Source organism: Sarcophilus harrisii, chromosome 4 (genome assembly GCF_902635505.1).
Source record: "Sarcophilus harrisii chromosome 4, mSarHar1.11, whole genome shotgun sequence".
Taxonomy (NCBI): Eukaryota; Metazoa; Chordata; class Mammalia; order Dasyuromorphia; family Dasyuridae; genus Sarcophilus; species Sarcophilus harrisii.
In genome coordinates this window covers 158,666,513-158,679,269 of record NC_045429.1, presented here as the reverse complement: position 1 = coordinate 158,679,269, position 12,757 = coordinate 158,666,513, and the positions used below count along the sequence as shown (strand labels likewise).

The 12,757-nt window shown below is 33.5% G+C and overlaps 1 protein-coding gene across 1 annotated transcript in view; it reads right to left on the bottom strand.

The window, feature by feature from the left end:
* The window catches only part of MAP3K5 (mitogen-activated protein kinase kinase kinase 5), a 257,445-nt gene that overhangs the window by 130,250 nt on the left and 114,438 nt on the right, over positions 1–12,757 (bottom strand). Inside the window, exons 5-7 of the mRNA XM_031968589.1 lie at positions 11,772–11,940; positions 9,656–9,762; positions 6,168–6,338 (exon numbers count right to left, since the gene is read on the bottom strand). Coding sequence (XP_031824449.1) covers positions 6,168–6,338; positions 9,656–9,762; positions 11,772–11,940 — 447 coding nt within the window. The remainder of the gene's footprint in view (positions 1–6,167; positions 6,339–9,655; positions 9,763–11,771; positions 11,941–12,757) is intronic.

Here is a 12,757-nt window from a genome sequence, read left to right as displayed (position 1 = left end):
ACCACCATATTAATCAGAAGTCCAACTTAATTCTCTCAACAATATTTCTGCTACACATATATGTGCTTTAATTCAATGTTTTGAACTTTGAAAAGTATCCCTAATAGCTAGTGGGAGGGATCTGGTATTTGTTAGCCAGTTGGAAGATTTCCACAATGATATGAAGTGAAAATTTGAATATTTTAAGTTTGGATATCAAACTTGTCATGCCATATCACACCCTTCATTCACTCTATCATCCATTCAATGTGTGCTTAAGATATTAAAAAACTCTTGGGAACATAATGTACAGTAGATCATTATGCAAAAAGATTCTATATATACCCTCTGCTATGTCAAGGTGCTTAATGGCTAATAAAAGAAGAAAGTGATATTTGTATGATTTTAGGTATACTCTCTGCTATATGTGTATACCTAGAGTCATACAAATAACACTTTCTCCTTTTATTAGCCATTAAGTATCCAGGTGGCTGAGCTAGATGTTCCACATAGTTATGCAAGGTTGTTCAAGAATTTGAATCCTAAAATAATTCAACTTAGACATAAAAGTAACCTAGAAGAATCACAAGAATATAAAGACATACATAGTCTTTTCTAATTCAAGTTGCCAAGGTAACAAATTGTCAAAAATTAGGTCAATGGAAAGGAATTAGTAAGGGTCTTTTTAAGAACAAGAATATAAAACCAGTAAGTCTGTTAATATAAAACAACTGCCCTAATTTTTCACTGAAATCTTTAAAAATATATCTCTTAAAAACTTGAAAACATTTTCCAAAAATAAATATGATTTTTGATCATCTATGTTTTTCAGTGATAATGTATCAATAATGCATTCCATTCTGGAAATAAAGGGGATTTTTAGACGTAGCAGCTTTATTACCTTTTTTTCTAGCAGCTTTATTTTAATGAAAAAAAATTAATGTCAGGTAACAGAAAAGAAGAAACTAGCTTTTACTTCTGTTTAATTATTGGTCTGTTATATAATTGTCTCAAGGTAAAGTCAAGGTCAGTTAATAATATGAAAACTAAATTTTTATAATTAGGCACACAAAACTGTTTGAATAACATTGCCATTGACGTAAAAGAAAATTAATTGATAAGGCAAGACTCTCTGTTCTTTACCTAAGTTACTATGGAAAAAATGAACACATTAATGTGCTAAAAACAAACTTTGTTCTTTCAGTTTCCTGGCTATGGGCCTTTTTGACATTACAAGAAGAGAGCTATGATTATGTTAACATCAGAGAGGACCCCAATTTGTCCATTTATAATATGACTTCATTCTTTCCCTTTAAAATGAGGGAACCATTTTTTCAAAAACAGATGTGATCACATGACCAATATGAAAATATGTTTAAAATGATTGTACATGTATAAGCTATATCAGATTGCTTGCTGTTTTGGGGAGGGAGGAAAGTAAGGGAGAAAGGGAGAAAAAAATTCAGAATTCAAAAACCTAGAAAATGAATGTTGAAAACTATCTTTACATGTGATTGGAAAAATAAAATACTACTAACTTTTTTAAAAGAAAAGTCTAAAGTAATCTAAAGTAATATCTTTTTGTCAATGATAATTCATCAGTACAAAAGGATACAACTATATTTATTGGAATAAGAAGGTCAACATATGTTTGGTTGCTAAGCATCTGGGCACATTTCTTTCATCAGAAGGTTAGATAGCTAGTGAGACAGTGAAAAAGAGAGTGAACAACATCTAGAAATGCTTTAGGAAAAGTTAAAGTTTACCAGGAAGATGAGGTTCAGTTTTAACATGCATAAATGGAACAAATACATATGGAATCAGAATGTCAGTGTTAGTAGATAATTCATGGGTCATCTAAACTGAATTCATACTTACCAAGAACTATGTCTACAAAACATGAGAAAAAGTAGTAATTTTGCCTTTGCCTAAAGATCACAAGACAGAACCAGTCATAGTCTACTAAATATTTTAGCAACAAACTCTCCAAAAACCCATGGCACACCTGTTTAACCTGTGTTATTAACATTTCCTCTATTATTTTCTTAAGTCAAAACAAGCAATAAAACAACAAATCCAGCCTTGATTTGTAGCATTTGATGATTTTCAAAATGTCAATACTCACACTAAAAATTTCTTTGCAACTTCTAATATAGCTCTTATTTCTGCCTTCTTGTACCAAAAAGAACAACTTTAATCCCTCTTTTATATGATAACCTTTCAAATACTTAATTACAGATCTGGGTGCTCTCTAAATCCTCACTTCTGTAGGCCAAAGATTCTTTCTAACCATCACCACTACTACTATGACTACCACTCACAGCAATTCATTCAACCAATACTTTTATGGAATAAATTCAAGATCTTTCATAATTATCTATTCTCTTCTCTGGATGTCCTAAAGCTGATCAATGCCTCTCCTAAAATGTGATGCCTAGAAAAGAATACAATATTCCAGATGTGATCTGAACAGTGTAGAGTGGAATGATCACTTCCCTAGATCTTTTCTTTTTTTTTTTTTTTTTTTTTTATTTAATAGCCTTTTATTTACAGGATATATACATGGGTAACTTTACAGCATTAACAATTGCCAAACCTCTTGTTCCAATTTTTCACCTCTTACTCCCCCCCCACCCCCTCCCCTAAATGGCAGGATGACCAGTAGATGTTAAATATATTAAAATATAACTTAGATACATAATAAGTATACATGACCAAAACATTATTTTGCTGTACAAAAAGAATCAGACTCTGAATTATTGTACAATTAGCTTGTGAAGGAAATCAAAAATGCAGGTGTGCATAAATATAGGGATTGGGAATTCAATGTAATGGTTTTTAGTCATCTCCCAGAGTTCTTTTTCTGGGTATAGCTAGTTCAGTTCATTACTGCTCCATTAGAAATGATTTGGTTGATCTCGTTGCTGAGGATGGCCTGATCCATCAGAACTGGTCATTCTAGTATTGTTGTTGAAGTATATAATGATCTCCTGGTCCTGCTCATTTCACTCAGCATCAGTTCGTGTAAGTCTCTCCAGGCCTTTCTGAAATCATCCTGTTGGTCATTTCTAAAACTCTTTTCTTAATGCAGCCTAAGATTACCTTAGCTTTCTTGGATTCCATTCACATTGTTAAATCATACTGAACTTATTGTCTCCTAAAGCTTTAAAGGGCTTTTTTCCAAAGGGCTGCTGTACTTATGGAATTGATTTTTTGACCCAGTATATATGAATTTATATTTATGCCTGAATTTCTTCTTATTAGATTTAGGCAAAAGCTCAAGAAATATGAACTATGTTTGAACTTTGAAAAATGGCCTACTATAATAGGCTCCTGATTCAAATCTTTCCCATTGCAGTCTATCCTTCACTCAGCTGTCAAACTATACTCTTGAAGTATAGGTTACACTGTCCATTTCCACACCCCATCTGGCCCTGCAATAAACTATAGTGACTCTTTATTACTTCCATGATTACATGCAATCCTCAATTTGGTTTTTAAAGCTATTCATAATCTGGTCCCCTCCTACTTTTTTTATAGGTATTACTCCCCTTGAATATACTATGAGGTTCTGGGAAATTAGCCTTTTCCTTATATGTGTCATTCCATTTACTGACTTTCTATGGCTTCATCCATGCCTAGAATTCTCTTCAATTCTAGCTAAAACCCAACCTACATGGAAGATGCCTTTCCTGAACCCCTTTAATGACTATGACTTCCTTTTGTTGAATATCTCCAATTTATCCTCTATATATAACTTGTTTGAACATAGTTGTTTATGTATTGTTTTCCTGCTAGACTTTTTTTGGCCCTCTTTGTATCTCCACATTTACCACAATGTCTGACACATAGTAACTTGATGATATTTCTAAATCTCTAAAAATAATAAAATGTTCCTCTCTAAGCAAAGAATATATATCTATGTATCATAAATACTTCCGTTTAATGTAACACCAAATAATTTATTTCCCAAAATAAATTCAGCCTCTAGTTCTACATATATAAATAGGATACATAACTAAATGCTCTAAAAACAGGTCGTTCTAAGCATGGACTTAACTATTCTTGATTTTGCTTTTAAGACTAGGAATGAAAAAATATGGAAAAAAATCTTTGTAAATTTAAATTCACCAAGGCCTCTTCCCAACCAGGTATAATATAAATACAATCTTTCCTCAGATAATTTCCCATTTTTCCAGTGATTCAATTCAAAGGCCTCTACAGTCTCTTGGATTGGCAGCTAAGGTTCTTCAGTTAGAGAATCTCAGATTTTAAATGGAAGCCAAAAATTCTTTTGAAAGCTAGACTTGCTCCTTTTTTGCTACCCAAGGTCTCTTCCCTGCTAGAAGTTAAAATGCCCTTCAACATCAGAAGCATAAAGGAAAGCTAAGTTGTTAAATTACATAAAGTTCATAAAACCAAACCAAATATGTTAGGCTAAAAATTCTAAGCAGATTTAAAAAACCTAACAATCCAATTAAACTTTGTCTCTTCCAAAGGAAACCTTGAAAATGAAGGCTTATGGGACATTATTTTACTCCTTAAATTTAATTATAAAAACTGAAATTATTACTTAAGCCAAAAATACCTTTGTCTGCATCAAAAGCCTGAGTAAACAAAGAGGAAATGACAATGGCAAAACCAAAGACAGGTTGACTTTTAATGGGTCACAAAACAAACTGCCACCAAGTTACTTCTCCCTGCTTTCCCCTAAGGCATTACAGGAGTTCACACATTTAGATCTAGGAGGAATCCAAATCTAGTCTCATCTAGCCTACCCCTAGGTTTATAGATGAGCAAAGTTAAGACTTTGCTTAGAAAAGTGAAAGTCACCCTGCTAAATAAAGAAGATAAGGTTTTCTGATCCCAAATTTAACTTCTACTTCTACTACTATACCATTACTCAAGCTAGTAATGCCCATGAATCTGTTTCACTGATAGGTTAATGTTATCAGCATAACCAAAGTTTATGGTTCTAATTTACTCTAAATCCTTCAAAAATCCAGTAATATTTTTTCTTTGTCTCTTTCTCTCTTTCATTCTCTAAATATACATATATATAAAACATAATATGCTCTAATATATCACAGACAGTGTTTTAAATTTAAATTTAGCCTTTATTCTCTCCACTAAAAATATCAAGTTGTACTCTAAAAATCTGTTCTATCTGTTGTTCCATAAAAAAGTTCTTTTTTAAAAGCTCTGATGCGTTTAAGATCTTTTTCTCTACCTTTTAATTTAATGTTTATATTTAAAAACTCACATAAAGAGCCTGAAGAGCCCCCTTTCACTCCATAGTCTGTTGATGATAGTACAGGATAGAGAACTACAGGAGATTCAATTGATAAACCTTAGAAAGAACAGGAAGTTTTACAATCTTCTCTCTTCAAGACACATGGCTCAATGAAGTTGTAAAACTTGGCTATGTCAAAGAGAAAGCCAGTGTCATCCCAAATGTGAGCTTCAACACTTGGTAGTTCTTCCTTTTTAGTCATATCTGATAGGGGATTATTTTGAAATGAGGAGACATTTACTATAGTTAGGGGCAGTGGATTAATGCTGGATCTGGAGTCAGGAAGGCTCGTCTTTCTGAGTTCAAATCTAGCCTCAAACTGAGTAAACCACTTAACCCCAGTTAAACCAGTTAGCCTTCAGTTTCCCCATTTGTAAAAATTATCCAAGGAGGGAAATGGCAAATCACTCCAGAATCTTTGCCAAGAAAACCCAAAAAAGTATTACAAGGAATTGGAAATGACTGAAAAATGACTAAACAACAACAAAGTATTGTAATAAAAAAGTAAAACATTATGACCTCTAATTGAGTTTCACCTAATTTTAAAATAAAGTTGGCTCAAATATTAAGTAAAAAATTCTAACTTGGTGGTTTGTTTGATGGTTATTTCACTATAGGGAAACTGTCAGTGTGAAAAATCTCTTTGTGGATGCGATTTGTCAATTCTTGCATAAAGCATGTAACTTTTGTTAGCTGCCTAGGACAACAAATGGTTAAAAAACTTGCTTATGATCACCAAATATATGTATCAAAGGAGTTAACTTTAACACAGGTCTTCTTAAAGACTAGCCCTCCATATGTAGTATTACATGGAATTATTTGTTTAAAAGTTCACAGGGCTATTTTTCTAATCATATCTATACTGTAGAAAAACTATTGAAGTATGGACACTTACCAGGAAGCTCCATGATCTCTGCTTTCTGTGTCTGTAAAATTGGAGTCCAAAAACATATCTTTGTAGATTCGACCCACAAGACAATACATATCAGAAGCAACCTGGCCTTCACATTGCACCAGAGGAATCATAATACTAAGAGCTTTTTCTCTATCTCCAAGGAGATTTCGCCTGGTGGTTTAAAAAAAGTGTTATTTTGACATAAATAACAATAGTAATAGGCATAAGGTACATTTTGATAAGATTTGAGTTCCAGCCACTTCAACCCTGTCTTTTTTTTTTTTTTGATTTTTTATTCTAGTCCTGTTTTCCATCTTTTAAATTCCAACACAATCTTTATTTATGAAAAGGAATCACTACTGATCCCTTGCTAAATTACAGAGTAGACACCGACCATTCCTTTTCTCTTAGTGCTGATGATTTGGAACTGACCTGTCCACATTCTTGCTCAATGTCCTTTGAGAGCAACAGCATGCTTTTATAAGATAGCTAGTTGAGATTAGGTGTGCAATTTGTGGCCTTGAAACAGAGCAAAGTTTTCTGGACCTCACTCACTCCCTTTCACCAAGTGAGCTAACAACCAGCAGACAATTCTAGCAGAACATTTAAAATCATAGGCACAAAATGTTATAGCTAGGAAGAATTTGTGAGGTTCCCTGGAACAATTGCCTCATATTCTCATTTCTATTCCTCTGCAGTGGCTATGATCCTTTTTCTCTGTCCTCTCTCTTTATTCTGGCCTCTTGGATTCTCTGGTTTCCTTACAAACTCAGCTTAAATGCCACCATCTGCATTAGTTGCCTTGTCTTCTTCAAAGGTTACCTCATGTCTGCTTTATATGTCTTGTAAGATATACATATACTGTATGTTCACATACTATATATTATATATTCACCCACATACATATTAGTATGTACATATTTAACACACTTATTCTATGTACATAGAATTGAATATATAAACAGCATGTATTATATAATAAACACATATCCTACAGATAATATACATGTACATAATAACCACATATATAATATATTTACATGTAATATACACATATATATTCAATATATCTATATTTTATATTCATATGTATAGTATTTGCCTCAGTTTTCTCATCTGCAAAATGAACTAGAAAAGGAAATGGCAAACCATTCTAGTATTTTTGCCAAGAAAACTCCAAAAGGGGTTATAAAGAGGTGGACACCACTGAAAAATAGACTAAACAACAATAAAATATAATTTATATTTATATGAATATGTGCCTCTGTGTGTATGTATATCTATGTATATTTAATATGTGTATGTCTATACATACACACATACATATTTCCTCCAGTATAGTCCCTAGCATAAAATAGGCCATTTAATTTAATTTAATGTTACTGACTGTTGATTGAATAATATATATCCATGTTATCTACTCTAATATAACATAAGCCTTTTTGAGGACAGAATATTCATTTTTCTCTGTCTCCTTCAGCATGGAGAACAGGAAATAACACAAAGCCAGCACTAAATTAATTAGTATGGATTGAATGGAGAGGAAAAAGAAGCTTTAGACCTCAGGTGACTAGCGTAAGAGGCTTGAAATCACAATGGCCTGGGTTCAAATATTGCCTTGGACATAACCTCCAAACCCTTAGTAAATCTTCTATCCTCTCCTACCTTTAGTTTCCCTAAGTGAGAAGTGAGGAAAATGATGTCTTTAACACTTAAAACCATGGGGTTCTTGGGAGATTTAAATTAGATAACGCATACAAAGTGCTTTGCAAACTATACAAGTCAGTTGTTAGTTCTATTATCTAATAAACCAAAGTAGTAATAGTCACATACCTTATTCTCAGTTCAATGAGTCCTTTTTCCTCCTATTTAAGTAATCTTCCTTAAGTAAGTTAATCAATGTATTGAAAGTTCTTTTCAATCTCTGAGTCATAAATAATTTGTTTGATTTTTTTTTAAGTCATCTGATTCTTTGACACCATTTAGGGTTTTCTTGGCAAAGACAATGGGTAATTTATCATTTCTCTCTTCAGCAGATGACAAATGAGGAAACTGAGGCAAATAAAGTTAAATGATTGCCCCAAAGTCATGCAGCTAAATAAGTGTTTAAGGCCAGGTTTGAATGAGATATTCTGACTCCAAGCATGGTATTCTATTGACCGAATCATTTTATTGCCCCAAGTAATCTCTTACCAAACAATTGTTATGCAATGTTGTCTACAAAATTACACAATTACATAATTTTATATGGCTTGATTAGATTGTACATAGGAAATTGTTGGACCAAATGACTGGCAAGGTAATAAAGATATATGATTTCCATTCTTCAGTAGAATTTTAGGTCCTAATAATAGGCTACTAGCCACTGCATTGAACAGCAAGAATTCAGAACCCTACTTTAAGTAACAACTACATTTATCTTTTCTTCAAAAAATTTAAAATGTTGATGAGGGACAAAAGATATTGCAGATTAGGCTTTTATGGACTTTGGCTTCCTCTCTGGAAAAATTAAAGTAATACAGTATATTCTATTTTCCCGCAATGATTTAGGTAATGTTTTTGGAGATAGCAATAAAAAAATCAACCTTCTTTGAAGTTCCTTTAAGTCTGAAGCTTCTAAATAAGGTAACATTAAATGGAAGAACCAACAGTACAGGGATTGATTTTACTGGTAAGATTAGGAAGTTATATGATTGGTGAATGATAAAGACGTAGAGATTTGGGGGTGCTATCTTTTTAGGATCTTTCTTTCATTTTATCATTATCTTCTTTCCTGTAATGGAAGTGATTCAGCCAATCCTCCCATTCATCATTCCTCTTCATCAAAGTGAGGCAGAGCTAGGGAAGGGGTTAAGGGTATGGTATTCAGAAGGGCAGGGAAATTCATCTCTCATACTATTTCAGAGACAAAATGGAAAGTGGCATTAGCAAATGTAGCAGAGCAGGGAGATGGTTTCTGGGCTTATAATGAACAGAAGGAGAGAAGGAACAGTAGGTAATACTGGTGCCAGTTAGAATATATGAAACTAATCCAAAATGTGAATAATGAAGATTTGAGTTTAATCAAAAGTGCTCAGAGCAATACTTGTGTGAATATTACCAATATTATCAAGACCCAAGAGTGGGCAACCATCAGTCATCACTATTCTGCTCAGTTTCAGAATGCAATTCTGGGAATAGCTGTGGGTAGCTGGTTTTTTATTTGTTAAAGATGCTTTTGTAATTACATAATTTTAAAATATCAGCTCATATAAAATAAAGGAAGCAAAAGAACAAGAACTATTATTAACCAGAATTATAGAATTATCCAGAAAAGATAAGGACCCCCCACTGCACTCCTGGGTAGTTTAATAATTTGTTCACTGATAACAGTTTTAAATTCTACTAAGGAATAGTTTCTCTGCTGCAATAAACATACTCCATGAACAGTCTGTGAGTTAAACAATAATGAACTTCTGAGTCATAGGAGAGAAAAATATTCTTCTTACCTGTTCAGTGCAAATGCATAATGGAACTTCACATGATGATGGGAGGCCAAATCAAAGGTTGGCAGCTTTTCTAAAGTTTCTACAAGCTTCACAATAGAATCATAGTCCTTTTAAGCAAGAAAATGATATAGAAGTAAATTATTAAAGTAGTACAACCCATCTATGAAAAGTTATTGGCAGACAGGAAACTGAGAGCTAATTCTGAGAATGGTATTGTCAAGGAAAGCATTGACTAATTGGTAAACTTATAAAGAAATTGAAATCTAGAGAGAAGTTGCCTGGCTAAGGAAATTAGTTTCTTTATAAAGAAACCCTGTTGTGTAGGAAAGAATAAGAAGTATCTAAAAAATTACAGTTCTTGAATTAATAAAGAGCATAGATAATTAATTATTTCTTTTCATGAACCTGTATTCAAAGAAATCTTTCTCATATCAACTATCTGCAGACTAGTAAATATCTTTTGTCCCATGGTCTGAGGACTTTTAAGTATTCAGGATCGATAATAGGTTTCTCATGTAAAGACATTGGTTCATGACATGAGAACTGAGTTGTCTGAGGTACAATATTCTTTCTTAAGGCTCTGGGATATTTATATATGTAGTAGCTGCATATGTTTCCATCTCTTTCTCTCTTCTTATTTTCCTCTTTCCCTGTCACTCATTCCTCCCCCTCTCTCTCTCTTTTTCTCTCTCTCTCTCTCTCCTTTCTCTTCCTCCTTCCACCCCCAATACTCAAAGGTGGGCACTCGTTTGAGAGGTTGGGCTCCTGACTCACTCTCTCTCTCTCTGTCTCTCTCTCTCTCTCTCTGTGTGTGTGTGTGTGTGTGTGTGTGTGTGTGTGTGTGTCTCGGTCTGTCTCTCTCTCTCTCTCTCTCTGTCTCTTTCTCTCTCTCCTTCCTCCTCCTCCTCCTTCACCCCCTCCCCCCAATACTCAAAGCTGGGCACTCATTTGAGAGGCTGGGCTAGGAAAAGGAGTCAAGAAGCCAATGAGGGAAGACTTTACCAAAATCATTGACTTTTAGGATCTAAAGACTCACAACATGGAAATAAATGCCTAAGTCTTAAACTGTTTTTCAGAGGAATCATCCCTTAAGAACTAGAAGTAACCTGAAAGAGCATTTAGTCTCACCCTCTCATTTTAGGTTTCTGAAGTCCAGAGCCATAGAGCATATGCTTACAAAAATAGTTAGTCAAAAGGATGGGTCTTTGAACTAAGGTTCTTTGACTCCAGAGCCCATATTCATTCCATGCTGCATTTTCTGTTACATTTCCTAATTTTTAATTTGTCATTGTTCAGTTGTATCCAACTCATTGTGACCTCATTTGGGGTTTTCTTGGCAAAGATAATAGAGTGGTTTGACATTTTCTTCTTCAGATCATATGATTGATGAGGAAACTGAGACAAAAATATTTAAGTGACTTGGCCAGGGTTACACAGCTAAACGTGTCTCAGGCCAGATTTGAACTCAAGAAGAGGAGTCTTCCTGACTTCCTGACTCCAGGGCTGCCCTTCTATCCACTGTGTCATACAACTGCCCATACTAAATTAATAAATGTTAACAAATAATGAATTATTATATTTTAATACTGTTAATATATGTGTGTTTTTATGTGTGTATTATAAAAAAAACTATTTGGACAACTAACCAATAGTTACTCTTGGCTTGTTGCTAGTTGGATTTACTGCATAAATACCAGTTTCAAATACAGTCAGTTTAAAAGGCAATTATTTGCTATATAGGTTAACCGGCTATGACATAACTTAAATAATTCTAAAAATCACAACTTTCTATATATAGCCATTAGTACAAATCTTCAATTTATCAAGTAACAGCTGTGTGTCCAGAGAATGGGAATAGCAGTATTATAATAAGTATAGCTATGCTAACAGATTCCCTTTTTTTGTTGTTGTTGTTATTGCTGTTTTTACTTTTTCATAAAAAGTAAAACCCTTGTAATGCAGGGACTTCATAATGTTTTTCATATGAAAGGAGAGAAAACTATTAGGAGAGAAAACAGAGAAGCTAATTTTTAAAAATGAAGACAGGTAATATGATGTAAAGTTATCCCTAGAATTTCTGACTAACCAACATATTTCACTTTGGTGTAATTCTTACCTGAATATCTCTATAGGAGAGGAGTAGATTTATGACAATATCTGCTGACAAGACTTCAATATTATCTACTCGCTGTCGGATTCTTTCCAGCTCAGCTGCCAATTCTTTACCTGTGTAGAGGTTACGGGCTTTCCTGATATCACTGAGTATGGATTCTCGGAAATACTGGCTAAAAGGAAGCATAAATTCCAACAAATTATCACTATTACTTCTTCAGGAATATTCACAGAATGTGTTAAGGAGAGGAAACAAAGTTTTCAAAAATTATGACTTTCAAATTATTAAGAAATATAAATGAACACTTCATTTTAGCCCCGGAAAATGAGATATTCTGTCTGCATAAGTCAATTTTTCAGATAACTGTCAAAACTTTTAACCTTAACAGTCGGGATAAATGTGTTTATAAAACAGATTATTAACCTCTCTGCCTTCTTAAACACACCTCGTAGAACAAAGTGTAACTTTGATGATTTTGGTTCAAAATTAGGAAGAATGAGTACTATCAATGGAGGAATAATATACTCAGATCACTGAAGTGATAATGTGCTTTTAAAGTTCTTGTCTCTTCTTATCATTTCATTTGTTTGTGATCTTTTAAGATCATAGCATTTAAGAGTCAAAAGAGAATTTAGAGATTAATCACCCCAACCCATAACTTTATAGTTGAAAACTTTGAGACCTGAAATTACCTGTCCAAAGTCATTGGGATATAGTGAGTAACAAGGCCAGAGAATCTAAATCTAAGTTCCCTTTGGCTCATCTAACTGGGTGATGGTGACAGTTTCAACTGTGGTAATTGATAAATCCTACCACAACACAGTTTATTAAGCACATCAAAAATATATTATTTCATTTGATATCAATGAAAAACCTTAAAAGTAGAAAGGATAGACATGGTCAACAATTTTATCTAAGGAAGAAACTTTGACTTAAGAGAAATTCCATGGCTTGGTTAAAGACCAAGTCTTTGTGGTGGAACCAGGAGT